Source organism: Nyctereutes procyonoides, unplaced genomic scaffold, assembly GCF_905146905.1.
Source record: "Nyctereutes procyonoides isolate TBG_1078 unplaced genomic scaffold, NYPRO_anot_genome, whole genome shotgun sequence".
Classification (NCBI taxonomy): domain Eukaryota; kingdom Metazoa; phylum Chordata; class Mammalia; order Carnivora; family Canidae; genus Nyctereutes; species Nyctereutes procyonoides.
This window is the reverse complement of record NW_026575037.1, coordinates 672,395-700,085: the sequence shown is the minus strand read 5'-3', so window position 1 is coordinate 700,085 and position 27,691 is coordinate 672,395. Positions and strand designations below refer to the sequence as shown.

The following is a 27,691-nucleotide window of genomic DNA, read 5'->3' as shown; positions in this document are numbered from 1 at the left end:
TAGGGCATGTATCTCTTCCTGATTCAGGGGTCTAGGTACCCCATATCCTTTTTCTTGGCTACATTAATTTGCAAAACAAAAAAGAAGAAAAAACATTTTTATTCATGATTTGTCTGTCCTATGGCAATAGTCAAGAAGCAGGATCATAATATATGCATGCCCTGAGAGGAAGCACATACTATTTTTGGAGTTATTGAACTCTAACTGAACTGAAACCAAGAATCATAACCTACCATAAATATAGGGCAATCGAGCGAGTTTTTCTGGTTTGGGGGGTTGTTTTTAAATGTGTGTGTGTGTGTGTGTATGTATAAGAAATGAGGTCAATTTAGGCACCAGGCCATCTGCTAAAGATTCCTGAAGCCCATTCTTCAAATACAGTCAGTACAGAGGTTGGTTCTCACATGTGGGTTCCAGTGTCCATTTAGCCAGGGTCTTCGTATTCCACAAGGCCATTGCATCCATGGAAGGGACCTTTTTGATATGAGCCCTCCTGAAGCTGGGTATTGAGCATTGGTGCCTGTAAATATATTTGAAATCCTAGAGTTTTCCTCTGTCTCCCTCACACTGCTGCCACATGGACCACAACAAAGCTGAAGGTACACCTTCTGAAATGAAAGTAATCAAATAACAAAATACAAGCATGTGATTTAGATATGAATGAGCAAAGATTAGATAAATATCTGATAATATACAGGGCACTAAATGGGGGGTGGGGAGCTAGACAAGGCACAGTTCCTGTCCTCAAGGGTTGCAATCCCTAATCACTTGCCATTTTCCCATTGCATCACAGAATCCTCTGTCACCTACCAGTTAACTAACAGAGATATTGACAGGAAGGTGACTTCCATTTCTCTCCTATATTCATAATAGATTGAATTCATGAGAGACCTAAGGGAGCCACTTCCAGCCCCCTGCCCTGAAGAGCCGAAATAATTTGCATGGAAAATTCAAGTCTTAGAAACAAAGGATGTTGTCTATTGTGACACAATTAAGAATCTTAAAAAAAATAAAATTAATGATACTCAAAATGTTCCATTTTAATCAGTAAACCTTTATAATCATGGAAATTAAACCACTTGTCTTTAGGAAAATTGAGTGAGAAGACAGTGGCAAGAGCTAGAATTCTAGCACTCTCAGGAAGGTAAAAGTGAGTCACCTTTGTGGTGACAGGAGGAAATTAGGCTAACATGCCAGAAACTGGATTGGTTAACTTGTTTTCTCTTTGTGAGTCTGGAAGGTGATGAGCTCCAACCACTCACTGCCTCACTGTCTTGCCCATTGGCTCCTTTCTGGGCAAGGAAGAGAGTTGTGTCTCCTGCAGAGTTGCATAGGTATCTGCCAGCAGTTTATTGAAGACAGCTGTCCTGGGGCCCAGAATGGGCAGTCTGTAGTGAATGCTCTCTGGAGGACAGTGTAAGAAGGAAAAGCAAGGGCTTCTTAGAGTCTATTTTTAAAGCAACTCAAAATATCTAAAGGTCACCAAATACTTTTTTTCACCCTTATAGAACAGATTCAAAATTCACATAAGAATTCCTTTTAATAGAACCATCTTATTCTGCCAAGATTTAAGCTTCTACAAATCTTATCAAAGAGGTCAGAAGAGAGTACCCAGAAACAAAACTCAAGTATTAGGAGTCATTGCCAATTAAATAAAAACTGAATATAAAATGTATTTGATAATGTGAGTCAAAGGGAAAAGAGGATTAAATTCTTGGAATATTTTTCAGGGACACATTTATGGTTCTATCTTCAAAAAAAAAAAACTATGATCCTTACAAAAAGTCTACGATAGTATTTGTATTTCAAAAGGAACCTTTATTTTATGAAATAATTTAAATTAGGGTTCCTTAAAATTCTCATCATTCTGACCTTTTCTTCAAATGTGATTTTATTTACAAAAATGTTAATATTCAACTTTTCCAGAAGACACATTGCTCGAAGGATAACGTCTTTCTATTGGAAGTCACTGAATGGAAGGGAACTGGAGTCCTGAATTCTCTGGAAAAGCTCCTCATTTGAGCTGAATGAGAGCTAAGAGATATCACACGACCACAGACCAAGGATCTGGTTCAGTCTCATCACTATAATGAAGAGGAAACAAGGTCTAGGGTTATAGGCACTGATGGACTGGGGACCAGAACCCTGGTCTCCTTAATCCTAGCCTAGTGTCTTTGAATCTTGTCACACCACTCTCCCAGGTAGTAGGCCAAGGCAGGCTGTTCACATCTCTACTGATGTTTATTGACCACAGGAGCCCTACACATCATAGAACTCTGGACTCAAAGCCAGAGTCAAAATAAATGAATCCAGAAGAAATCCCCATCAGTTATGGAGATAGGCTCTTTCTGTTTACTTACTTCTTACCAATAATTATTGATAATATACCAAGGTTAGCTGAATCCAGAAACACACTGGAAGTCACTGTTGTAATTAAGAAGAAGGGTTAGACAATGATTGGCAGTAATATTCACTAGAATGAGTCAGCCATTTGGTATTTGTAGTTTCTCCACAGGCAAGGCAGCACAGGTGGGTGGCAGCTTCAGCAATAAGCAAGTGCTGCAGCAGGGACATGTCTAATCTGTATAAACCAGTAGGGCCAGGACAGCGTCAGCAGTTTTTCTGGTCTGATCAAAGGTGAAGGCTGCTTGTACTGAGTGTCTGGGTTTCAGGGGCGGGGGAGGGGGAAGTGGGACAGCAGAATGCCTCTTTGGTTTTATAGGTGGGAACCCAGAGGCCCAGACAGTTTAAACAATTTGGCCAGTCCTGTACAGCAAGACTAGGATCTGAACCTAGGTCTCCTTGCCTCTAGGCTAGTGCTTTTACAATAACCTTAGAGGGTACACGCAGAATGAAGCAAATCTCAGAAACGTCACAGCTGAAATCGATAGTAGATCTGCCAAGCTTTAGCTCCATAAGCACTCTCCCCCAAGTCCTACCTCCAAGATTGCTGTTCTTGGATGAACTCTATGGGCAAGAGTCATATTATGTCCAAGAACATAATGTGCTGACCTCTGTACACAAAGTCTAGCTCTTATATTGGTAATTGAAATACACTCCCATGGTTAATAAATTGATGAAAGACATCTTATCGCATTGCCCTGTAGAATCACAAAATAAACACTCTTGCTGAGGGAAGGGCATGTAAGAGTGTGCATGTATGCGTGTTCTACTTCTTTGTGAGGTAGGCCTGAAAAAATCCAGGTTCAAAGAAAACTCAGAATGAGTATGCAACTGGAAAAGAGAACCAATTGCACATGCCTGTTACCCTACGTTCTCTTGGCTTCAAGAGAATGAGGTGGTCACAGAAGAGTGAACAAGCAGAGGGGGAGATTTTCTTGGGTGGATGCTCTTAGCTCTTGGCTCTTTAGTTCACTTTGGCTAAATGAGAGCCATTATTTCCAGATACCCAAGAAGGGATTCCCTGAGACGCAGTCTTTCACTCCACCAATGTGAATATCTCCAAACCTCAACTGTTTACCTAAGTCTCTGGTCACCACTTTTAGCATCCCTTCAAGAAATTCCTTTTATCTTAAATTTCCTCTCTGGATGCCTTCTCAGGCACTTCTGGCTCTAGCTCCCCTGCAGACGGAGATTAGACTTTTCCATTTGCACAAAGCAAAGAAAGTGATTTGGATTTAACTTCCTGTGTAAATCACATAAGAGAAAAGTTGGAGGCAGCTTCAGTTAATATGGGAGCGAATAAGAAGGTGGATAAACTTACATGACAGCGTCTACTGGACTAAACCCAGAGTATTCCCCCCAGGATCCACACCCACCTTCACCAGCCCAGTGTTGATGTCTCTAAAAGATGAGACACAGGTCAATGCTGAAGCTCTTGCTGAAGATGCTATCCTTTTGTCTATTAGTAGAAAGTGCACATAAGAATAGTGCAGGGCAGCTGCCAAGAGAAGGCAGGTGGTTTAAAAAGCTGTGGGGTGGAAGGTTCAGGGCTTTGGTGAGGCCATTTCAGGGGTGTGGGGGTGCGTTCCTTTCCCACCTTCACTGCCTGAAAGGGAATTACACACTTTGTGCCCCATTTCCATGAAAATTCTTCAGCAAGTCAATTATGGGGGTCTTTAGAAAGAATGGGGTATAGCCGTGTGCTATGGAGAAGACCTGGGAAGAAATGTGACATACATAAAGGTCAGTGAGCCCGGAGAGGAGACAGGTGGAACTAGCCTGAAGAGACAGCCGGGGAGCAATTAAAACAGGCCATAAGCAGTATGTGAAAAGAGAAAGGGGCAGACAGAGGGAACTTATTCAGAAAATTTAGTAACTATTTTAAGGATTAAACTTTTCATCATGCTCCTCTGGGGGTGGTATGTCCCCCACCACAAGTGCTCTAAAAGAACACAAACCTGTTGAGATGTCATTATGGGAATGTTTGAGTACAGCTTGGGCTTTTGGTGGATGAAGACTCATTCTGTTTGGAAGAAGCAAGAAAACACATCAGTTAAGTGGCTCAGGCTTGGTGGAAAGGAATGTGTCTTGATACATTTTAAAACACAGATGGTCTCTTGAATTCAGCACCTGTTAACCTTGTGCTCAGAGCACTTTGCCACAGTATAATATGCCTGGGCCAGAGACCACTATATCTCAAGCTCTCTTACTTTTATGGAGTTTGATAAAAACTTCATTGAAAAAACATTTTATGCATTGTCCAAACACATATGGTCTAAAAATAGAAGGAATCAAGAATCCTCCAGTTTCAAGAAAAAAGTGAACAATTCTTTCACATCAGTAATATACTCCTCAAGTGCAAAACAGAATATTTTGATGAGAACCTTCTTATTATTTTATTTTATTTTTTGGCCTTAAAATCTCTTCTTTTATTCCCATCAATATTATGCTGTGAGACTGATTCTCTACTGTTGAGTGTTATTAAAGCAGAACAGAAACCATTTAGAAATATTTTGTTGCCAATCTGACTTTGATTAATTTTTACAAAATATTTATTTAAGTAATCTCTACACCCAACGTGGGACTTGAACTCACAACCTGGAGATCAAGAATAGCATGCTCTCCCAACTGAGCCAGCCAGGCATCCCTAAATAAAATTTTTATAAATATTTTTATTTGTTTTTAGTTTTTATTTTAATCATTCAGTGTTCATCACAAGTGCACTCCTTAATCCTATCACCTATTTCACCTTCCAGTTTTAGAGAAAATGTCTTGACTACATCTTATTTCCCCCAGTGGCTAAGGCTGTGGAAGTGACCCTTCACCAAAATGGATATGAGCCCAAACCATTTCTACATTAAGTTGCTTAATTTTGAAAGATTGACAAATCTTTAAACTTTGATGGGATATCTAAGTCTCTGAACTCATTTCATTGTTTCTATTTCTACAAAGATTTTCCAAGATTATTTTACTTTGCTACCAAAAATATGTCCCATCTGGCCATTTTACTCATTTGCCATTGGAGAAATCAGTGGGACCAAGGAAAAGAAAAATCCCTTCTCTTACCCATGTTGAGCAAACAGGAAGGTGGTATTTCTAAGACTGAGTAACTGAAGATTTGTTTGCACTATAAATCAACAAATATATACCTCTCCACTCATATTTCCTTTCTTTCTTTCTCCCTCTTGCTTTTCTTTCATTCCTTCCATTAAACAAACATCACTTAATTTCGACAATATTTACAATTAATTTTTTAAAAAACTATTATTTCAGTAAGGACAATTATACCTGCCCGTATATATACAGTGAGACTCAAAAACCATGATAGATTTATAAGCTTATAGATTTTATAAGCTACAAATAGAATCAGGACCTTACTTGACAGTCACACTAACTAAATCTAGAACAGAAGTGGTCTGCTTCCCTTCATTACACTGAAAAAAAAAAATGACCCATATAATGATACTTCAGGTTGGTGTAGATGTGATTTTAGGATTGGCTCAACCCCTAGCCTAGCTCAAGTAATAAGAGCTATTTGTTTAAAATCAGCTAATGATTCTGGAATTTGGGAGTTTATTTAAAATACCAAATTTGCAAAATAAATAAACTGGGGCAACAAATTTCAAAAGTTTCTGTCATAGAGTGAAACTTTTGCACAGAAATCCCAGACTTTAGATAGTTCTATTTTCTTTTTAAAGTCTATACAGAATATTTATTTGAATTACTTTCATTATGATCTGACAGGTGCTTTTGAAAAGTATAGAGTCAGTGCAGGTAAGTGTTATTATTAGTACTGGAGCCTGTTGTACTCAAGTACACTACCCATTTCCTCCTTGACCCTTTCTCCCCGGGTCAGGCACCTGGCACATGGGTTCCATGCATCTGAGTCTATACTTCAGCTTGGAGAAAATTTCAGAAAAGGAATCACAGCATCTACTGCTGTTTAACATACGCTTACAAAGAGACTTATTTTTCCATATTATTGATTTCTCTTTGAGGGAGAAAAGTTGAAGACTGTCATTAGATCCCATATAACTTTTTTTATTCATATCAAATCTGACCATGCTTGTATGCCTACGTTCCAACCATCTACTATAAGGGAAGTCTATCCTCATGGGTGCCTTATCCAGGGTAAGTCTGTATTTGAATAAAAACTTTTACAGTCCTTTTCCCTTTCTGATAGAGGAGAAGAAAAATCCCTGAAATCCAACTAATCAAAATTCTGACTGGATTGTATTTTTTATATACTTGCTCTTGATAAGAAAGCAGCAAACAACAATCAAACAGACTGATGACAGGAATTTTAGTTACTAAAAAGTAACAGAGGATGTCTTGGACTGAGAACAGATTATGTGTAATGTCCCAAGCCTTCTGAATTACATAAATCATCTACTTGGAGAATGTGTACTCAGTTCTGACTGAGCTACCAGAGGAATCTCGTATCCCCTTCCTTGTACTGTTTCTGGGAAGGTGGAAAGGCAGATAATACTTTCTACTACAATTTCAATAGTTGTTCAGTAAAAAGGTGAAAACAACTTTTTTGATCTCTCTGGTTTAACCAGGAAATGAAACCAGTCAAGAAGCCCATTCTCTAAGCATTCCCTAAACATTCTACTTACTATGTTTCTCAGTCCACTGTCCCGTATCCACAAACCGATATAAACAGAATTAAAATATGTCCTGATTTAAATCTTAGACTTACCTATGGCTCATAAGATTCTCAAAGGATAGTTTCAGATTATGAGGGATTATCACAGGTTTTGGTTGTTCCCTCTGAAAGAAAGTCTCATTTAGAACATCACCCAAAACCGTATTCCAATTTAAATAAATAATGCACCATCATAGCAAACTCAATTTGTATTTAATATTAGAATCATTCACGTCTTCTTCTGTGATATGAATGAATCAGAGGTGATCACCTGCTCACAAACCATAGAGTCTATGGTCTTCCCTGGTTATCAGATTTTGAAGTTAGAAACCTCAAGATTGGTAAAGCCTCCAATCCTCTTTGTTTAGCTCATAGCTCACCCCCAACATTCTTCAGGTCTCAGATCACCGGTTAGCCTCTCACAAACAACACTGACTCCTGGACCACTGTTAGGTAGTTGTCTGCCTTATGTTCTCACCATTCCCTAGGCTTTCTCTATAGGAATACTCCTAAGGTTTTTATTTTATTTACTTGCTTGATGTCTGGTTTCCCTCATAGACTTTCAGCTTCATGTGGGCAGAGACCATGTCCCTTTTTTTTGTATTTCCAGATTCTAACATAGTGCCTATTCAAGAAATATTTGCTGATCAAATTAGGGAATGAATGAAACCACTTTGAAGCACACTTGGTTTCAAGTGTGACCTTCCTAGAGGACTAAAATAAATTACACAGAGTATTCCTGATTAAGACATTATGTTCTCGAACTTTTCCAGATTTGTTACTGGCACTCAATATTGGTTTTCTTTTGGAGCACAGGCTTTCACTAAGAATCATTTGTTCCCCATTATTTCTCAAAAGACATCATAGCCATGACAATGAAAAAATAATCACAATATGTGGGTGTGGTGGTTAGTTGGGTTATTCATTTAGTGACTTGTGATTTAAATGTATGACACAACAAACCTGCAAGTGACTATGTGTTAAGGGCCTTCAGCGATGCTTGAAAAGAGAGAAGAATCTGAACATTGTCTATAGAAACGCCAATCACTTATGGTATTTAATCAAATTGTTGTAACTCATTAGCTGAGGGGAAGATGTGAGAGAGAGGAAAGAAATGATCCAGTGACAGGAGCATCTGAGAGTAGTGAGGACAGCAAAGGCTTTGGTGAGAACCTGAGAAGAGGTTTCTTATATACATAAAAGGGATGGGAATGAAGGAGATGTATTGCCTTTTTCCAAAATTTCTTCTGACATTGGCTCTTCAGAAAGAGAAAGAGAAAGAAAGATGGAGGAAACTCTCTACCTTCTCCTGATTAGCATGACCCTTTTTCAAAAGCCCTTAAATCCAGGTAGTGTTTTTGCATGCATGAGTGGGCGATGGGGGCTACCTCAAAAATAATTCTGGACATTTCATACAAATGAAATAATAATACCTCAAAGGTCTTTACTGAAGATTGTACTTTTGTCCCTGAAAAGAAGTGTGTCATGTGGTCAACTCCTATTCAGTCTTGAAAACCAGGTGTAGTATTCTGGGAAGACTTCTCTGATCTCTACTTTCCACATGTGTTCACATCCCACAGGTCTATTTCTATTTCTATTCATCACCTCATTATCTTTATTTGTTTACCCATTGGCTCCTTAAAGGCAGGATTTATGTCTTACTCTTCTATTTATTTATTTTTTCCTCTGTAGCTGAGCTATTACCTAAGTGCCTGGCCTAGGGTAGGCAGTCAGTAAATATTTGTTGAAATGAACTGAATTATATAAATAGACTTTTAAAACCAATTAACATACATATGTTAGAGAATACTTCCTTACATACTAGCTTGACATCCTAATTTGAAGGGACTTCAAAGTGTGTATCAGAGAGTAACGCAGATAACAGAACAACTACAAAATAGATGTTTTACAGGGAAGAGGAGCTGTTTGGAGCAGACACGTAAAAAGAGATAATTTACATAACACTAAGGCAGATATCCCTGGTGACTCACAGTCAGCCATAAGCCTCAGTAGGTATTTCTTCCATGCTAAACAATTGAGCTCCTGGCCCAGGGTACTCATACATAGGAGTATAAGCAGTCATAGAAGCCAGGTCCTATTAGGCTTTTTCTTTTTTTGATATTCTTCCACTTTATGCTTTTATTGTAAAAAATATTTTTCTAGTGTTAATCTGTTTTTAAGTTCAGACACCGTAAGAGTCACCATCTCAGCATACAACTCTGGTTTTTAGTAGTGTCACAAAGTTGTAAACAATCACCACTATCTACTTCCAGATGATTTTCATCAGCCCAGAAACTCTGTCTCCACTGGCATTCATTCTTCATTCATTCATTCCCCAAATCCTTGGCAACTGCTAAGGATTATCTATTCTCTATTTCTACAGGTTTGCCTATTCTGGACATATCATAATAAATGAAATCAATATAACACGTGGCCTTTACTGTCTGGTTTCCTTTACATAACAAAATGTTTTCAAGGTTTATCCAGGTTGTAACATATATAAATACTTTCTTTTCGTGGCTGAATAATATTGCATTGCATGGATTAAATGAAATTTTGTTTATGCATTCATCAGTAGATGGACCTTTGAGGTATTTTCACTTTTTGGCCGTTATGAATAATGTTGCTATGAACATTCTTGTACAAGTTTGTGTGTGGAGATGTTTTCAATTCTCTTGGGTATATATCTAGGATGAAAATACTGGGTCATATGGTGACTCTATGTTTAAGTTTTTGAGGAATTGCCAATTGCCATTTCCTAAAGCAGCTGCATTGTTTACATCCTACTAGCAATGGATGGGGGTTCCAATTTCTCCATATCCTTGCCAACACTTGTTATTGTCCACTTTTTTATTATGGTCAAGCTAGTGGGTGTAAAATAATAACTTATTGTGATTTCAATTGCATTTCCCTAGTGGTTGATGATGTTGAGCATCTTTTCATGTGTTTATTGGCCATTTGTATACCTTCTTTGGAGAATTGTTTATTCAAAAAAAAATTTTTTTTTGCCTATTTTGAATTGGGGTGGTTGTCTTTTTATTGTTGAGTTGTAAACTTTTAAAAAAATATATTTTGGATTCTAGTCCCTTTTCAGATATATGATGTGCAAACATTTTATCCCATTCTGTGGGTTATCTTTTCATGTTCTTGATGATGTAGCAAAAATGTTTTTAATTTTGATGATATCAAATTTATGTAGTTTTGTTGTTGTTTGTGCTTTTGGTGTCATGTGTAAGAAACTATTGCCTTATTCAAGGTCATGAAGATTTACACCTACTTTTCCGCTAGGGATTTGCATATGGATATACAGTTGTCTCAGTACCATTTATTGAAAAGACTAGTCTTTCCTCATTAAATTGTTTTGACACCTTTGTCAAAAACCAACTGTTCATGATCTCTTGTTTTTATGGAGACCCCACATGTATGTAATTAAATTTGATGTTCTCCTGTTAACATTTTTTTTAATTGTTCACATAAGATTTTATTTCTGGACTCTCAATTTTATTCCACTGATCTATATGTTTATCCTTATGCCAGTACCACAAAGTCTTGATCACTGTAGGTTTATAGTAAGTTTTGAAATCAGGAAGTGTGAGTCCTCCAACTTTTTCTTTTCTAAGATGGTTGTAACATCTCTTGCATTTCCATATGAATTTTAAGATCTGCTTGTCAATTTCTTCAAAAATGTCATGAGATTTTTTTTTTTAAAGATTTTATTTATTTGTTCATGAGAGACACAGAGTGAGAGGCAGAGACACAGGTGAGGGAGAAGCAGGCTCCATGCAGGGAGCTCAATGTGGGACTCAATCCTGGGTCTCCAGGATCATGCCCTGGGCTATAGGCAGACACTCAACCACTGAGCCACCAGGGCTGCCCTGTCACATGAGATTTTGAGAGGGATTGCACTGCACATATAGGTCAATTTGGGAGTACTGCCATCTTAAAAATCTGGGTTTTTCCACTTATTTAGGTCTTCTTTAATTTCTTTATATAAAATTTAATAGCCTTTGATGTAGAAGGCTTGCATTTATTTTGTTAAATTTATTCCTAAGTATTTTAATTTTTTGATGCTATTGTAAATGGAATTGTTTTCCTAATTTAATTTTTGGATTGTTCATTGCTAGTATATAAAAAAGAGTTGATTTTTGATATTGATTTTGTATCCTGCAACTCTTCAATACCCATTTATTAGCTTTAATTGTTTTATGTGGGTCTCTTAGGACTTTTTAGATAGAAGATTATGCCATCTGTGAATATAGTTTTATGCTTTCCTTTCCAATCTGGTGCCTTTTATTTCTTTTTCTTTTCTTAACTTCCCTAACTAAAACATATAGTATGATGTTAAACAGAAACAGCAAGAATGGAAATCCTGGTCTTGTTTCTTATCTAAGGGGAAAATATCCAGTCTTCCTTCATGGAGTATGATATTAGCTGTGGGTTTTTCATAGATATGACTTCCTCAACCTGATAAAGCATATCATTTTGGAGTCTTTTTATATCTTCCCCAGCATCTACTTTCAGCCCCCTGTTGAGAAAGGAGGGGTCTCAGTGACTACAGGAGATATGCAATACCCCTACCCCAGGAGGAAGTTGAAGTGCTATTGCACATAGTGAAGCAGTATGAAGCGTGCTCATTTTCTAACTCTCTCTAGTTTCCCACCAGGGTTTGCATGAACTGTTTCTGACTTTCACGTTTGAGGTCCTTCTTTTTGGGATCTGTAGTGAATGGTAAAACCACAGTGTGTGGTTCTACTCCAGTCAGGCCTGGGCAAGGGCAAAGGTCAGAGAAGAGGTCTTGAGAAAGAGAGCAGCTGCTGAAGTCCCAAGTGAGCCAGCTGGCCAAAGCCAGCTTGGGCCTGGGGTCAGTGCATTCTAAATGTGGACACAGTGATTCCAGGAATAAGATCAGGAATAAGATCAGGAGAAATCTCAATTCCACTTTCCCAGATTCCAGTCAATGCTAATATTGAACACTGTGATCTTAATTGGACATAGATTGTAACATTAGATATACCTTTGTCAGTAGCTTCAGTTAAATTTCCAAATCCCACACAAAAATACCACAAAACTGCTGGTCTCTTTCATATCTTATTAGCCAAGAACTTTCACCATTAACTAATCAAAGGAGGCTCTCTTATGTCTCCTGTTTTTCTTCTACTCCTTGCCCTTCCTTTTATCACACACCAGCCCAGAGTCAAAGGAGAATCATAGGATATCAGAATTATAAATACCCTTCCTCAACTTCTATCCGAAACCTAGCCATTTAGCTAAATTAACCTTCAACCCAAGCCTGACTGACCCTAACTCTAATCTTTAAACTGACTTAAGACCAAACTCTGACCTATGGAGCATTCCTCCATACACAGGCTTCTTTCTGCAGCATCTCTGACAGATGGCAAAGCTTTGTCCTTGTTTCCCCATAATCCTCTTGCTAGCCTTCATTCCCCACCATTCTGCACCACCCGTTACAGACGCCACTCACTAGCTAGAAAGTACTATAGCTGAGCTTTAATCCTGAGGCGCTGATTGAATTGATGTGTCCAAAGATGAAGCTGCTTGTTTCATGACTAAAATGGTAGGGGCAGATTGTGTTGTATGATTGTGTGTTTTGTCGTGTTGTATTGTGGGAATGTTAAGTGGGGAGAACTTTCATAAGCTCCTGAACCTCTACAGCAGTGCAGTTACTTTAGGATCTCAAAGTACAGTGGCTCATCTCATCTCTATCCCTCTAACTCACCTACCCTAATTCATCTTTTGGTTTGTTGAAAATAAAGAGAGTTTATCATATTGTGTCAGATAATGATGCTCCCAGAGCCAACAGATCCTTATTTTCAGCCATTCCTGCAATAAGTATTGTCTCTCCACTGGGCTCTGGTCAGGGAGGCATAGTGCTTACTATCCTCTGGGATACCTATGCTCATCTCTATCATCCTGTTGACCTACCATTTTTATTTCTTGACATGTGGAGCACAGCTGCTTATTTCTGATCAGCATGGGGTTACTCTGGATCCTCCTGGCCTGAGGGGAGAAACAGAGGAAGGTGAGGAAATGGTGGGGGTATCTGGGCAGCAAGGAAGGAGGACAGGGTTGGAGGAATAGGAAAGGTAATAGTTACTCCTTCCATAAAACAGAGGGAGTCAGTTCCATCCCATGTGGACATGGAGTCCAAGCTTGGCTGCAGCTGGTAGGTTCAGAAAGAGTTTAGGCAGGAGAGGGTCAGTCACAGACTACTTGGGACCCCTGTATATAGTGGTACAGGTACAACTTACCTTTCTTCACTCACATTGACATCAGAGTCATGAAGTATGTTCATAAGAAGCTTATAATATGAGGGAGGGGGGTCAAAGGGATAAACAATGACTGTGAATTAAAGCCCCCTTCTGCCATTTGATTGTTGACCTGTTACTACATGTGTGTATACCTGTGCCCTGACCCATTCCTGCTGCCCTGAGAGGGATGGGGCACAGGAAGAGGAGGAATATATCTCTGCAGTGTGGGGAGTGCCTGGGCAGTGCTCCTAAGGTGACCTTCAGTGGATTGGTCATCCAGTAGCTTCATCCTCTGAGAAATATAAAGCATTTGGGTGAGGCATTATTATTGAAGGTATGAGGACTGCAAACTAGAGACAAAGTTGGATTCTTTTGACAAATACCTAAAATACATTTCATTTCTATAGGCCATTTAAAAAGAATCAACCGAGTATTACAATACAATGTTGTGGGTTGGCATGTTAAAGTATGAGTGTGAACAACTCGATTCATTCATTCAACAACAGACATTTATTGTGAGGCCATAATAAATGTGCGGGCTGGGGCCACAAAGATGAATAAGGCATTTTCTGGTCCTAAGGCAGGCCAGGGGAAAATACAAATTCATTCATTTGCCCATTCATTAGGTACTGGGGTCCCTGAAACAAATAAGACACAGCTTTTGACTTCAGCTGCTCACCACCCAGCAGACTGTGCCCAAGGAAGCACAACAGTATAGAAGGTTATGTGACAGGGATATGTTGAGGGCGCAATGAAACTGAAAAAAGTGGAGGTGGGACAGACATTGAGGGAAGGGTCTGAGAAGGGCTACAGGAGCAGGCAATGTTTGGGTAGGGTGAACAAGTTGGGGGAGGGCATTCCAACCCCCAGGAAGCACGGCAATGGCGCAGAAGAATGACCTAGCAGATTGGCTTCAGGTAACTGAGGCTAGCTGAGCATGGACTATTGTCTAGTGTGGGGAGTGGGGCTTGGGCAGAGGCCAGAGAGGCAGAGGAGACTCCTGGGCTTCTGGCAGATTCCACCCTCTGCCATATCTTCCCGATACCTTGGGGATGGCATCTCCCGGGGTTTGGCTCCTCCTTCCATCCCTCACATCTGTGAGTTCTGAAACTTAAATACATCTCTGAAACTGTGATCCAAGACCAGATGCACTCGATATCACAGAAGAAGCAATGGTACTTCCAGGCCTTCAGAAAAGAGAAACCACATCCCACTGCAGGATCAGGAGAGTCTTCAAGAAGCGGCATTACACTTAGTCTGAAAGAATGCAGAAGGTATAGATGGGTAGAGGTGAAAGTGGAAGCGTCCTCGAGCAGATTTGGAGTTAAAAGCGGTTTCTTATTTTCCTGCGGTGGATTCCTTCCCCTTTTATAGGCTTTTGGTTTTCACATAAGATAAGAGTTCATTGCAAATCAAGCAACAGACCTATCTGAGAGACCTCCGAGGTGCACGGCAGGATCTTGCCGGGTTAACGAGGGCGGCAGATGTGATGCGGAGTTGAATGACCTTGAGGAATCCCATCCCGTGGAGCCTGAAGACGAAATGTTTTATATATTGTTCTGTCCAGCCTTGTTAACGCCACATTGGTCAAGACACAGCTTCACTGTTATTTTCTCAGAAAAGTTTTCCTCAAGGCCCTCTTACCATTTTACACACCCCTTACCTGAGTTGGGTGCCTGCCTTTCTGATTCTATCACAGACTTGATACAGCATTTTGCTGCATTTTGTCCTGTTACTCTTTCTTTTTCTTTCTTTCTTTCTTTCTTTCTTTCTTTCTTTCTTTCTTTCTTCCTTTCTTTCTTCCTTCCTTCCTTTCTCTTTCTTTCTCTTTCTTTCTTTCTTTCTTTCTTTCTTTCTTTCTTTCTTTCTTTCTTTCTCTCTCTTTCTCTCCTTCCTTCTTCTTTCCTCTTCTCTTTTCTTTTCTTTTTTTTTCTTTCTTTTCTCTTTTCTTTCATTGGTTTCCTCCACCAGACTGAGAATTCTTGAAAAGCAAAAACATGTCTCAAACCCCTTTGTGTCCCTAGAGCCTATCAGGAATCTGGCACACAGTAGGCATTCACACATGTTGGTTGAATGAATGAATCACATAAACATATACTTATGTGTGTACAAGGAAGTGGATGCAAACAATTTGGGATTCCACACTCTGTAGGACCCCTCTTCCTACCCCCAGACCTCCCCCCAAAACCCCCCAACCTGCTTTCTTTCCTGGCCCTAGAACCAAAGGTCTTTTTCTTCTGCAGCATTTGCTGCTCACTCTTGATTTCCTTAAGGCCAGTTCAGCAGCAGTAGCAGAAATGGCAAATGAATTGGCTGATGGTTCAGAGTACACAGGCCCCTGTAGAGTCAGTATCATCTGTAGAGTAAGAGCGACCAAGAAAAGTTCTGAAATGTTAATGGGGTTCTCATTTTCCAAGCAGCTGTCCTCAGGATAGCAGATGGCAGATGTGATGAGAGAGTGAGAGCAACCTTTTATAGCCTGGCCAAGGTATGAAGCACACTTCAGCAAGGCCCCCAAAGCTGGAGTCTGCTCTTCACATTTCACGATTGGAAACGTCCTAATATTTGAGGTTAATATCTGCTGAGGTTCATAAGGTCTGGTTCATGGCCCAAGTCCTTGGCCTTCCTGAATCTTTGATAAAGAAACAGAGAAATACATTTCTTTCCCTCCCTCTCTCTCCACCTCTCTTTCTCTGTCTCATACATATACACACATACCTCTCCACATAACAGAACTGAAAATGTAAAAGCACCAGATGGTGATCTTAAAAATAGCCACCACAAGCATGCTGAGGAACGCTGACAAATTTGCTTTCATCCTTCCTGCCCTCGACACCTCTGTTCCTTTCCTTTCTACTCCTGACTTAAATGAGAGACACCTCATGGGTCACCTCTAGTTCAACTCTTTGAATGAACACAAAGAGCAAATTGTAGCCCAGAAGGGTTAAGAGATTTGTCTAACCATACATGTATTTCAGTGAGCCAGAAACTTTTGGATAAAGGGACAAAAGAAGACTACCTTTTCTCAGGGAGAAAGTAGATTCTTAGGATCCATATGAGGACATAATGCTTCCTATATCCCTTAGAAAAAAAAGTGGTGATTGGAGAGTTATTTTCAATATTCAGAAAAGCCCTCTGATAATTACACACTTTCCTGCAATCTGAAAATACCAGTCATCTCCATGAAAGAATACAGCTGGAGATAGTTTTTAAAATACTCATATGATTGACTAGGAAAAAAATTCAAACATACACAAAATATTATCAACAACCATGCATCTACCATCCAGACTTATTAAACTTGGATTTTATTACCATCAGGTCAGCGGTGACCATGATTACCTCCCTTTTAAAACTACATTTGTAGTTATATGTATCTGATCAATATACACAGGAAAAGGACTTAGGAACATGCAAGGTGGTTTCTGTGGTGGTCATAAGCTTTCAAACGCTGAGATTCAGCAAGAGAGAAATAATAAAACAAGTTCTTGGTGGCGAGAAAATTGAGAGTTGCCGTCCTGTGCGTTTTCTAGCCACATCTCTGCCGCTGTAGTGTGTTTAGCCAGGGGCCTTTGTCACAGGTCTGCTAAAAGCAAAATAGTACTTCTCTCATCTGGACTCTGACTCATTACACTAGAACAACAAACCCAGATCAAAGAGAGAAGAGAGAGAGAAAGGGATCTCTGGGTGGCGCAGCGGTTTGGCGCCTGCCTTTGGCCCAGGGCGCGATCCTGGAGACCCGGGATTGAATCCCACATCGGGCTCCCGGTGCATGGAGCCTGCTTCTCCCTCTGCCTGTGTCTCTGCCCCTCTCTCTCATTCTGTGTGACTATCATAAATAATAAATAAAAATTTAAAACAAAAACAAAAACAAAAACAAAAAAAAACAAAGAGAGAAGAGAGTGAGTGAGGGCGGGAGCCGAGGGAACAGAGTAGGCTTCTCCACTAGTAAGTGAGTAGCTGTTGCCCAGCGGCACCCAACCCAGCAAGTGCACCAAGGGGTCCCAGGGCCTCCACTGCAGCCCCCAGAGAGCCCCCCACATCTGCTCTGCTTGCTAGGGAGCTCAGAGCATGTTGTCTCAGCCTTAATTACTCAACGATCACAGTACACTGGGCTATTCCGTGGCATCTGGATGAGTCAATGCCTGGAACAGCAGGTGAAAGTCCTGCCTGACAAAGAAGCTGCTCCACCGTGGATGTCTAAATGGGGGAGTATTGAGGCTCCACCACTTTGTGTTTATTTCCATTTTTCTTCTTTGCTAGCTCTGCCTTTCCTCTTCTACTTCCTCTTCTTGTAATCTGTGCCCCTACCCGCCTCTCTGCGCCTCTCTCGGCTTCAGCTTTTTTGCTATTTGTCTTCCTCTCCCTGTCTTTCCATCTCTCAGCCCCTATGTCCTTTCTATCTCTCCACCCCTTAGTGACTATTGCCCCAGACACGCAGACAGCCGCCTCTACCACAGGACTGCTTCTGGGTAGGGCAGGAATGCCACTGGAATGTGAATGTTCAAAGTTCTGCCCTTTGACCTGTGAGTGGGGAAGGGAAGGGAGCCAGGTGGAAGGACCTTTATACCTGTGCCCGGAGGCCGGGACCTCTAGCTGGTGGCATGGCTTCCAGCAGAATTTGGCAGGTCAGTGATTTAGAGGATAAAGAAAGACATGAGGTGTTCACGGTGCTTTATACTCCACCGGATAGAGCACGGTTTCTTCCCAGAAAGGAGCAGCTGCTGGCTGAGCCCATGGTTACCTCACAGGGTATACGTTCAGGCCTTCGTGGTCACAGCCAACTGTACAATTCTGCACACGCAGACCTTGTTAAAAGTGTTTTTACCTTCCTTTAGCCACCCCATCTATTTTAGGTACTATCCCCCATTGCCTCTCTTTGTTCAATCGAGCATAAAACATGTAGGTTTGGCCACTTCTTTGGGTCTTCATTTCCTTATGAGGGCTCCCGTGTCACATAAAACTTACATTTAATACATTTGTATGCTTTTGTCCCGTTAATCTGTCTTATACTGATTTAATTATCTGATGCAGCTGAAAACCCAAAGATGGCAAAGGTAAGATTTTGCCTTCCCTATACCTGCTTGCCTTTCCAATCTGCAGGGGCAACTGTCTTTTACAGAGAGACACGGGGGCGGGGGGGTGGGGGATGAGCCCCAGACACGGTGAGGATGAGGATGAGGATGAGGTCCTGGAGCCCTCCTTTCCTCCTTTCCTTGCAGGAGTTAGAATCTGGGGATCCCTGGGTCTGCCCAGAGCCTGGCCGGCCTCCTGGCCTCAGCCTACTGGCCAAGCCCAGGGAAGCAGCTGCTCTTGGCTTCCCTCTAGTGGCCACTCCTGCGTATTGCAGCCATGAAATTCTCTGCCCTGCTGGAGATGGGCCTCTCAACCTGCCCAGGTCATTGTCAATGCTTTCCTCTGGCGCCTCCTGCCCCAGGGGTCTGGGGCCTGGGGCCTGGAATCTTAATGCCTCAGAAGGCGTGATGCACTGAGACTCAAAGCTCACCTGGGATAAGGAGGTGCTCGGGGGCAGGGGAGAGCCTGTCTAAATCAGAGGTCAAAAAGACAGTGACTGGAAGGCTTCTCGCTGGTTCTGCAGCAATTGTCAGGGTGGATCCCGTCTCCACTCAGCTGATCCTGTGCATGTCAAGGGGGAACTCATACCTACATGCCTGGCCTGGATGTTGGGGGATTAGTGCAGTGACTCAAGCACAGCCCCTGACCATGCTGAGCTGAAAACCTGGACCATCTCCACAGAGCTCCTGGCCTCTGCGGCCCTCTGCCCTCCGGCTGAGCCCACCCATCTGCATGGTTTCTTTCCCTGCCATGGCCTGATTCCTTGATGTTTTCATGCTCAGGCTCTGTGTTTTTGTTCCCTTGGTGCTTCCCTTCACTATAGGAGCACCTTCTAGAACACATGCAGGTGCTGCTTCCTCTGCAACCATTCCCTGGCACTCTCTGCCCACCCCTCCTTTCCTTCTCACTGCCTCACAGGGACTTTGCCTGCCCCTGATGATGGCTGTGCACCTATCAGGTCCCGTGCACTCATTCACTGAGCTGGCATCTAACTCAGTCTCTCCATATCTCCCTAAACCACAGAAGGCCTCCCTAAGCAGGGATCTACCTCCTGACATCATGGCTGACCCAGTGGTGACTCACAGAGTGGAGCTGTCACCATGATCGGGTGTCACCACGAGTGGGGCGCTGTGACAAGTGCTTAGGAACACCACCCTGGCACACCAGCAGCCACCCTGTGTACTCCTCAGGTGAGAAACTGCTTTTATGCCTGAGAATTCTCTCCCTCTGTCTCTTAGCACTGCTGACTTTATCAGCACCTTGAAGATCGGGAACCTCCTGGGGAGTGTAGTCATCACCCAGTTGTCAATCTCAGTTGATTTCTGTGAGGTGGAGGGGACATGAGGAAGACAATATGAAATTCCACGGGTGTAGAATGTGTAGGTGGGAGATACAAGGGATCGAGGGCAGTGATGGGACAGGGTCAGAGGCTCTAGAAGCTAAGACTGGCTCTGGACACAGGCTAAGCACAGTCCCTGAAGGCTTCAGGGTTTATTTCTCAATAGGATTGTGTTTGTTTTAATTTTTTGATGATTGTAACTTTCATTCTTAATGCTAGTGTACTTGACCTTGGGCGAGTCTGTTATGCTCATTCATTTCATTCAACAAATATATATGGAACAGTGATGATGTTCCAGGCCCAGGGCTCTGCTAAGGAGAGAGAAAATGCCCTTGTATTTACATTCGATGTCATCCCTGAACCACTATGGGTTTCTTTTCAATTAAAACACAAAATTGAGTACCTTAGATAAGACATCTGGAACTTGAAATAAAACAGGCAAATTCATATTCTTGGATGAAATCAGGAAAGCGGCAGAGTTCTGAGGATATCTAAAGGAATAAAAAAAAGAGCAAGTTAGAACCACAGTCTCTGATTTGATGAACCAACCCCTTGGTTGTTTCAGAGATGTAGGGGTTAATATGAATAGCCCCAAGATGTACTATATTGACTTGCAGAGTATTTTGAGCTGAAAACAATCAGGGCCAGAAAGACTCGGGAAGAAACTTTGACCTTCCCCTTAACTGCCTTAAAGAATTTAAATAAGGGACCTGCTCCAGGAAGAGAGCTATCATCATAGATTATATATAATATATCAACTAGGTAAAGAGGAATTTAGCAAAGTCTGTTGAAATTAATCTCTGTGTCCCATTGTTTCTGGATGGCCCAGCAAACATTTGCTTGCCAAACATTTACTCTTTCCTTTCCTCCTGTGAATTGTCTTCCTTCCCTTTGAAATTCTCAACCCCTGCTGCCTTCTTAGTTCAGCATGACATATATACCTTATTTGGCATGACTGTCTTTGGACTCTCATGTGGGTTCCTGTATGTACAAAATCAAATTTGATTTTCTCTTGTTAATGTGTTTCATGTCAATTTGATTCTTCGACCAGCCCGAAGAAACTTGAAGGGAAGAAGAAAATTTTTTCCTTTCCAAAAAAAGATAATCCAGGGGACACCCCAAGGAGTTGTTGCCCAGCCCAGTCCTGCAGGGCACAGGCCATTTGACAGCTTCCAAAGGATGACTTTGCTCTCTTAAGTCACTCTGGTTTCTCTGTCCTTTTGATTTGAACTAAGCAATGCAAACTGTGAATTGTTAGATAGTGTACAAATTAAGAGAGAAAAAAATTGTTCAGAGAAGCAGATGTAATCGATGAAACACTTCCAGATCTCCTTCTTGAAAAGACCCACCTGCTCTGCAGCTGTTATGATTCATTTTATTACAATGTAAGAGGCCAAGGCCTGCAGGGGCCCCGGTCATCAAAAACTGCTTGTGTGTGCAGCACTGTACATGCCCCTGGCATTCCAGAAATGGAAACTCGGAGTGCCAGGAACACCTCTCCTCTCTAATGAGGAAAGATTTCATTGTTCATTGTTCATTTATAACATAGGCATGTGACAGGAGTTTGGTATTCCCGAGGCATTTATGGTTTCATTTCTCCTCACCATTTCCCTGGGTGAGCAGTGGTCGGGTGGGTCTGACCCAGCCCTTCACTGTCTTTACCTTTGATTTGTGGACAGCCAGCCTGCCTTGGACTTGACACCTAAATGCTGACCAAGAGAGACCAGAGACCACTCTAGAGCTGTTTAGCACTCAATAACCTCAAATACACAAGGTCTCAGTGTCACCTGAAGGCTCTAGAGACTGATGATGAGTGTGGCTTCCATGTAGCATGACAGTCTTCTTTGAAAGAAGTAGGTCTGTGCAGGCCATGGTGTTCAGAGCTAGGCCTCACTCCTCCAGCCATGTAGGTAGTTTCTGGGCCTTGTAGTTGGTGCTCTGAGTACATTTTACTAAATGTTTCTTTCTCTTTTTCAGACTCTTGTGTGTTAGAACTGCTTGTGCCAAACTAGGTAGTACTTAAAACATATCTATAACTTTCTTACTGAGGCCTTAGGAAAGTTTTGCCAAAAATAATTGGAACCCAGAGCTTTAGCCAGATGAAGAGTTTCTAATCTTTGAGAATTGTTGATAGTGGGATCCCTGGGTGGCTCAACAGTTTAGCGCCTGCCTTGTGATCCTGGAGTCCCGGGATCGAGTCCCACATGGGGTTCCCTGCGTGGAGCCTGCTTCTCCCTCTTCTTGTGTCTCTGTCTCTCTCTGTGTGTGTCTCTCATGAATAAATAAATAAAATCTAAAAAAAAAATTGTTGATACTTAAGCAAACTGTCCTTTTGATAGACTGTGCATTCCTACGTTGTCTTCCTGAAAGCTCTGGGCACCACACTGGTGGCATCCAGTCAGTGTCTTTTGAGGGAGAGAAGTGCCCTTTCTCCTCACAAGAGTTGAGACTGCTGTCCAAATACTCTGTTTAGAGACGAGTAGAGCTTTACCGACCATTCAGGTAATTTCTCCTTATGGCCAGAGGGAAAACAACCCCTTCCTTCAGACTATCAATAGTCTGTCCCTTCTGATATACCAGGACCTGGCTGTGAAGGGGAAGAGGTGCTGGGGCTGCCCCATCATATTCTGGGTCTGCCATCTTCAGGCCCTCATCCTGCTTCCACTCCCTACCCTTGACCCCAAAACTGTACAATCAGAAAACAAGAGAGCTAGGAGTGAGAGCACCATGCCCAGGGATGCTTTACTCCTGGCTACAGGGGCAGGTCTAATGGGAATGGGGCTGAGATGGGATAGTGAGCTGTTACCCTGTTTAGGGGTCAAACACTAGCCATTTCACATTAGCTAGACACGAGCTAGAGTGTAGACAACAAAGTAAAAATAGCAGAACAGAGCAACAGGCACTTCCTAGATGCTCTGAAAATACACAAATCTATTTACTGAGAACGTGGCTTTTAAAAGGAGCAGCAGATAAAGCAAAGGTCCATGTTACTGAAGAGGCCAGGCGGGGAGAATGTTCTTCATGGAGAGTCACTTACTTGTGGGTAGCTTGTGGGTAGGAGGGTAGGAGGGTAGGAGGGTAGGTGATGGTTACGAACATCCCTTTGCTAGAAGTACAACCCTTCTAGCAAACTGCCACATGTGCCAGGGAGCCAGCCCTCTTCATCTATGAAGTGCTTTCGAAGTTGCCTCCTGGCCGCTCTCTCTCTACCCTCCCTCTGATTTCTTCCATTCACCCCCACATTACCTCACACTCCCCCTTCCTTCCACTTCCCCTCCCCAGAGCAGCCAGGGACCACAAATGAAAGAGGAATGAAGAAGCCCAGATATTTCGAGTGTCAGCACTAAAATGCTGCTAACACATGAACACCTCCAATTGTGAAACACAGAAACATATTCCATAGCTGTTGGTTTGGAAGTGGCAGGACTGGTGAGATTGGAGGAGATTGCCCCAAAGGGATACACGGGCAGTCGCTCCTCTATAAAGACTGCCATTTATGGTTCTAGACTTTTGATGGTTAAAATGAGAAAATTTCAAATTAAAGCAGAGGAGAAAAAGTAAGATGTAGAGGAGGATGGAAGTGTTCGGAGAGGTAGCATCCAGGGGCAAAATTCTTTTGTATTGTTGAGTGGTGGTTGTAGAGAGGGAGGTTCATTGAGATCTCCTCCCCCCTGCCAAGCCTATACTCAGTGCCCGCTTTTGTCTGAGAAACCCAGGCCATTTCTGGGTTTTGAGCACTCATCTTGAGTTTCTCAACTGACCAGATTTGCCCCTCTGATAACTGCCCCAGAAATCATCTTCTGTGACATCTTTCTCGGAACCTTTGGCTTCAGTGACTGAGTGATTTACCTTTTGGGGAGGCTGAGCACTAATGGCTTGTTTATGAGGCTGGCCTCACTAAGCCAAGGAATCTTGCCAAATTTCGGAACAGAAACCTGGAAAGAAATGGAAAGAGATCATTTTGTGGAATTTATGGCATTTGAACACTGCCATCAAAACAATAACCAAAGTGAGCTAATGGCAGCTACATAAAAGTCAGCACTTTACAAAACACTTTTATCACGAGGGCCTTTTGAGTCTCCTATAAAGTATCCAAGAGCAAACAGTGTTATCTCCACTTTACAGATGAAGAAATCAGAGCTCAGGCGTTGTGATTTGCCAAGTCACGCGGCTCATAGGTGGATTCAGGTTTTCTGACTTTTGTGCCCTTCTACTCTATCTATCCCTTTGCTTCTTTATCACTTCCATCTGTTTTGTGCACCTCTGCAGCCGGCTGAATTATCAGCAACCTCCCGTTCAGACTCAGACTGCTTTCAGCCACAGGGCCCTCCGCTCCCGAGTCCTTCCAGGCACCAAAGAGGAATGAACAACACGTTGAAGCTGCGGACACTGCACGTTAATCTGTTAATCCACTTTGCAGCTGGTGGCTTTGGGCCAGCTCACAATCTCTCTGAGCCTCGGTTTTGTCCTCTGGGAAGATATCATCACTTTCCAGGTCAACGCACAAGACAGAGAGCTGCAGGAGAGCAGGGATTTTCGGTTCCACTCACTGTGGTATCAAGAGCCCCCCTAAGACGGTGCTTGCAGGTACTCTCCGAATACGTGCCCAGTGAATGCACGGATGCATGGTAGGTCCCCAGTTGAGGGCCTGACTTAGTAACAGGAGCGCCTAAGAGTCGGCTCTACGGTCTCTCTTGACCAGCCCAGCCTCTGTCCCCCGGCGTTCGGATCCCAAATAATCCAGCCTTTCTTTGGGGCGCTTGCTTTTTCCTAGGCGCCGAGCGGCGCGTCCTCGGGAGAGGAGCCGGGAGTTCCGCGGGTCGCCGGCGGGGGGCAGCAGCGACCCCCGCAGTTCCGCCGGCGGGGGAAAGGCGCTCTCGCCGCGGGGGGGGGGGGGGGGGGGGGGAAGCGGCGGACCCGGAAGTGCTCGGCCGGCGTCGCGAGCGCCGCGGAGCCCCGGATGGGAGCGGAAGTGGGCGGCCGCCTCTGTCCGGCCGCAGAGCCCCGGGAGCCGCGGGCAGGTGGGTCCTCGGGCGGGCGTCCGCGTTTCCGGGCCTCCTTCTCCTCCGCCACGCCCGCGCAGGCGCAAGGCTGGTGAGCGGTGGCCGCGGCGGCCGCGGAGGCCTGGGAGGGGGAGTGGGGCTTCCCCGGGGACACCGGGCCGACCCCGCGGGGGGGGGGGCGGGGCGGGGCGTTGCCCTGGGCGACGGCCGGGAGCGCGCTGGGCTGGGGTCCCCGCGGCCGCGAAGGGGGCTCCAGGGCGTCTGGCTGGTGCAGCCCAACTCACCGTGGTCTCCGTGGAAGGAGTCAGGTCGGGCAGTAGGAGTCGTCTTCCCGGGCTTGCTGGAGGACTCGGGTCGTTCTGCCTCCTTCAGGTTTCCTTGTGGAGAAGGGGTCGTCGTCCGCGGGCCTCGCGAGAGTTTCCCGCCAGGACGCGAGCTCTTTAAAGGAGGTTAAGCTCGGTTAACCGAGGGTCAAGAAGACCCTTGAGCTTCTTGGAGCCCGTCGTTTTGGCTGAATAAACCAGGAGCTCGTGCCTTTTTGTATTGTGCACTTTACTGTTGTCTTTAGACTGGAACCTTCTCTTCTTCTTCTTTTTTTTTTTAAAGATTTATTTATTCATGAGAAACAGAGAGAGGCAGAGGGAGAAGCAGGCTCCCTACCAGGGGCCCGATGCGGGACTCGATCCCGGGACCCCGGGATCACGACCTGAGCCAAAGGCAGACGCTCAACCGCTGAGCCACCCAGGTGTCACTGGTACCTTTTTCTTTTTTTCCTTTTTTTTTTTTTTTTTTTTGTATAATGCCTTTGAGATCTCAATAAATAAAAGCTCCGGATCCTATCCCTCGAAATTTGCACTAATAGCAGCCACAAGGATATGGTGACAGGGAGAGTTTTTTGGATGCTCTGGAGCCCATCCACAGACCTCAGGGATGTGTGAACCCCTGAGGGAGACATGACGTGAGGCTCAGGCTTCGGGGGGAAAGACGTGGGCCTGAATTTGGCGCCACTGTTAATTTGGGCTAAAGTTGTCTAAGCAATTTGAATCTCAGGTATTTTTACTGATTAAAGCGGAGCTAATGCTGATTTGAAAGGAGAGGATTAAACGAAAGAAGCTCCAGAAGGCACCTGGCACATAGTAGGCGCTCAGAGAGTAATAGCGGACAGATGTCTGTTGTTATATGTGGGATTACAATTAAAATCTGATGTGAAGTGTTAATGTCCATAATTATAAAACAGCCACCGCATGTATTTTTGCTCAGACTTTTAATAAACTGAATTGGTTTGATTTTTAACTCCGTCCTTCCCTTGACCTTTGACAGCTTTCCTAGGTTCATAGTCTCTCATTTTCCAGGAACTTGGCTGCATCGTCCTGCCTCTGGGAACAAACTCTTCGAGTTGAGGCCTCGTCCGGGTTGCTGCCTTTGAAAGCAAGGGAAGGTCGGTACACTTTGAACCAACACAGCATGGAACTTCCAGAGAGGTCTTATTGCAAAACTGTGTAAAGAACAAGAACCACCTGGACTTCTGGAAGGGAGCTCAAACTGGCCTGAATTTGAAGGAGAGGATAATGTGTGCCCAACCTGTAACTGACACAAAGGAGATCAAGTGGCAGAAGGTCTTGTATGAGCGGCAGCCCTTTCCTGATAACTATGTGGACCGGCGTTTCCTGGAAGAGCTCCGGAAAAACATCTACGCCCGGAAGTACCAGTACTGGGCTGTGGTATTTGAGTCCAGTGTGGTGGTACAGCAGCTGTGCAGCGTTTGTGTTTTTGTGGTTATCTGGTGGTACATGGATGAGGGCCTCCTGGCGCCCCACTGGCTTTTTGGGACTGGCCTGGCTTCTTCACTGATTGGCTATGTTTTGTTTGATCTCATCGATGGAGGGGAAGGACGGAAAAAGAGCGGGCGGACCCGGTGGGCTGACTTGAAGAGTGCCCTCGTTTTCATTACTTTCACATACGGTTTTTCACCGGTGCTGAAGACCCTGACAGAGTCTGTCAGCACCGATACCATCTATGCCATGTCGGTCTTTATGCTCTTGGGCCACCTCATTTTCTTTGACTATGGCGCCAACGCTGCCATTGTATCCAGCACACTGTCCTTGAACATGGCCATTTTTGCCTCTGTCTGCCTGGCGTCACGCCTGCCCCGGTCCCTGCATGCTTTCATCATGGTGACATTTGCCATCCAGATTTTTGCCCTGTGGCCCATGTTACAGAAGAAACTGAAGGCATGTACTCCATGCAGCTATGTGGGAGTCACGTTGCTTTTTGCATTTTCAGCCTTGGGAGGTTTACTGTCCATTAGTGCTGTGGGAGCCATCCTCTTTGCCCTTCTGCTGGTTTCCATCTCTTGTCTCTGCCCTTTCTACCTCATTCGCCTGCAGCTTTTTAAAGAAAACATTCATGGGCCTTGGGATGAGGCTGAAATCAAAGAAGACCTGTCCAGGTTTCTCAGCTAAGTTAGAGACTTCCATTCTGTTATTAAGGCAAGCTGATAGACTAGCCTCCCAACTAGTAGAAGACTTGAAGACAGTCCCATCCTGGAAACAACATACTGATGTGGGTAGGGGAACAGCAGTCAAAAGAAAGAACTAACCAAAGGCATGGGTGGTGAAGATGCTTGTCCTTTCTGTTATTTTGTGGATGAAAACGCTTTCTGAGGCCCTCCTCAATTCTTGCCTCTGCTGTAACAAATGAAGTGGTGTGGCTTCTATTTATTAAAAAAAATAACATCCATTAAGTTGTCTCACGACTTTTCTGTAAGAAGGCTGACAGAAGGGGCATGAAGAGTGAAGAGAGAATGAAAATATATGTGTTTATGTGTAAAGTCACTTCCCTCTACCTTTATTTATCTAGAGCTCAGGTCCTAGAATCCTGGATTCTGTGTTGTGTTATTGCCTTAGATCACAAAATTGGTCACTTAACCTTGACTCAGAGTTTCTATTAGTCT

The 27,691-nt window shown here is 43.3% G+C and overlaps 2 protein-coding genes across 6 annotated transcripts; one reads left to right on the top strand and one right to left on the bottom strand.

Annotated features, from left to right (window-relative positions):
• Nucleotides 1-1,251: 1,251 nt before the first annotated feature.
• CUNH1orf105 (chromosome unknown C1orf105 homolog) lies at nt 1,252-25,693 on the bottom strand. Its single transcript, XM_055319019.1, has 8 exons — nt 25,662-25,693; nt 25,023-25,104; nt 23,585-23,670; nt 20,139-20,226; nt 12,995-13,069; nt 7,106-7,176; nt 4,362-4,426; nt 1,252-1,404 (listed from the first exon to the last, which is right to left on the bottom strand). The coding sequence occupies exons 1-8, from the start codon at nt 25,691-25,693 to the stop codon at nt 1,259-1,261; spliced, it is 645 nt and encodes a 214-aa protein (XP_055174994.1). The 3' UTR covers nt 1,252-1,258.
• Nucleotides 23,943-27,481, top strand: PIGC (phosphatidylinositol glycan anchor biosynthesis class C). Of its 5 annotated transcripts, none has more exons than XM_055319563.1 (2): nt 23,943-24,363; nt 26,091-27,481. In XM_055319563.1, the coding sequence occupies exon 2, from the start codon at nt 26,307-26,309 to the stop codon at nt 27,198-27,200; it is 894 nt and encodes a 297-aa protein (XP_055175538.1). In that variant the 5' UTR covers nt 23,943-24,363; nt 26,091-26,306; the 3' UTR covers nt 27,201-27,481. The 5 variants fall into 5 exon arrangements, with proteins under 5 accessions (XP_055175538.1, XP_055175534.1, XP_055175535.1 ...); XM_055319559.1 differs by lacking the exon at nt 23,943-24,363 and adding an exon at nt 24,654-24,756; XM_055319560.1 differs by lacking the exon at nt 23,943-24,363 and adding an exon at nt 24,661-24,756 and having other exon boundaries at nt 26,059-27,481.
• Nucleotides 27,482-27,691: the final 210 nt, after the last annotated feature.

Bases quoted from the DNA above. Each gene is read 5' to 3' on its own strand.
- CUNH1orf105 (XM_055319019.1), bottom strand. From the start codon at position 25,693: ATGTCTCCCTCAGGGGTTCACACATCCCTGAG. The intron at 25,105-25,661 runs GTCTGTGGATGG...GGAAACCTGAAG, and splicing joins GGGGTTCACACATCCCTGAG to GAGGCAGAACGACCCGAGTC. The intron at 7,177-12,994 runs GTAGGTCAACAG...ACTTTCTTTCAG, and splicing joins CATGTCAAGAAATAAAAATG to AGGGAACAACCAAAACCTGT.
- PIGC (XM_055319563.1), top strand. From the start codon at position 26,307: ATGTGTGCCCAACCTGTAACTGACACAAAGGAGATCAAGTGGCAGAAG.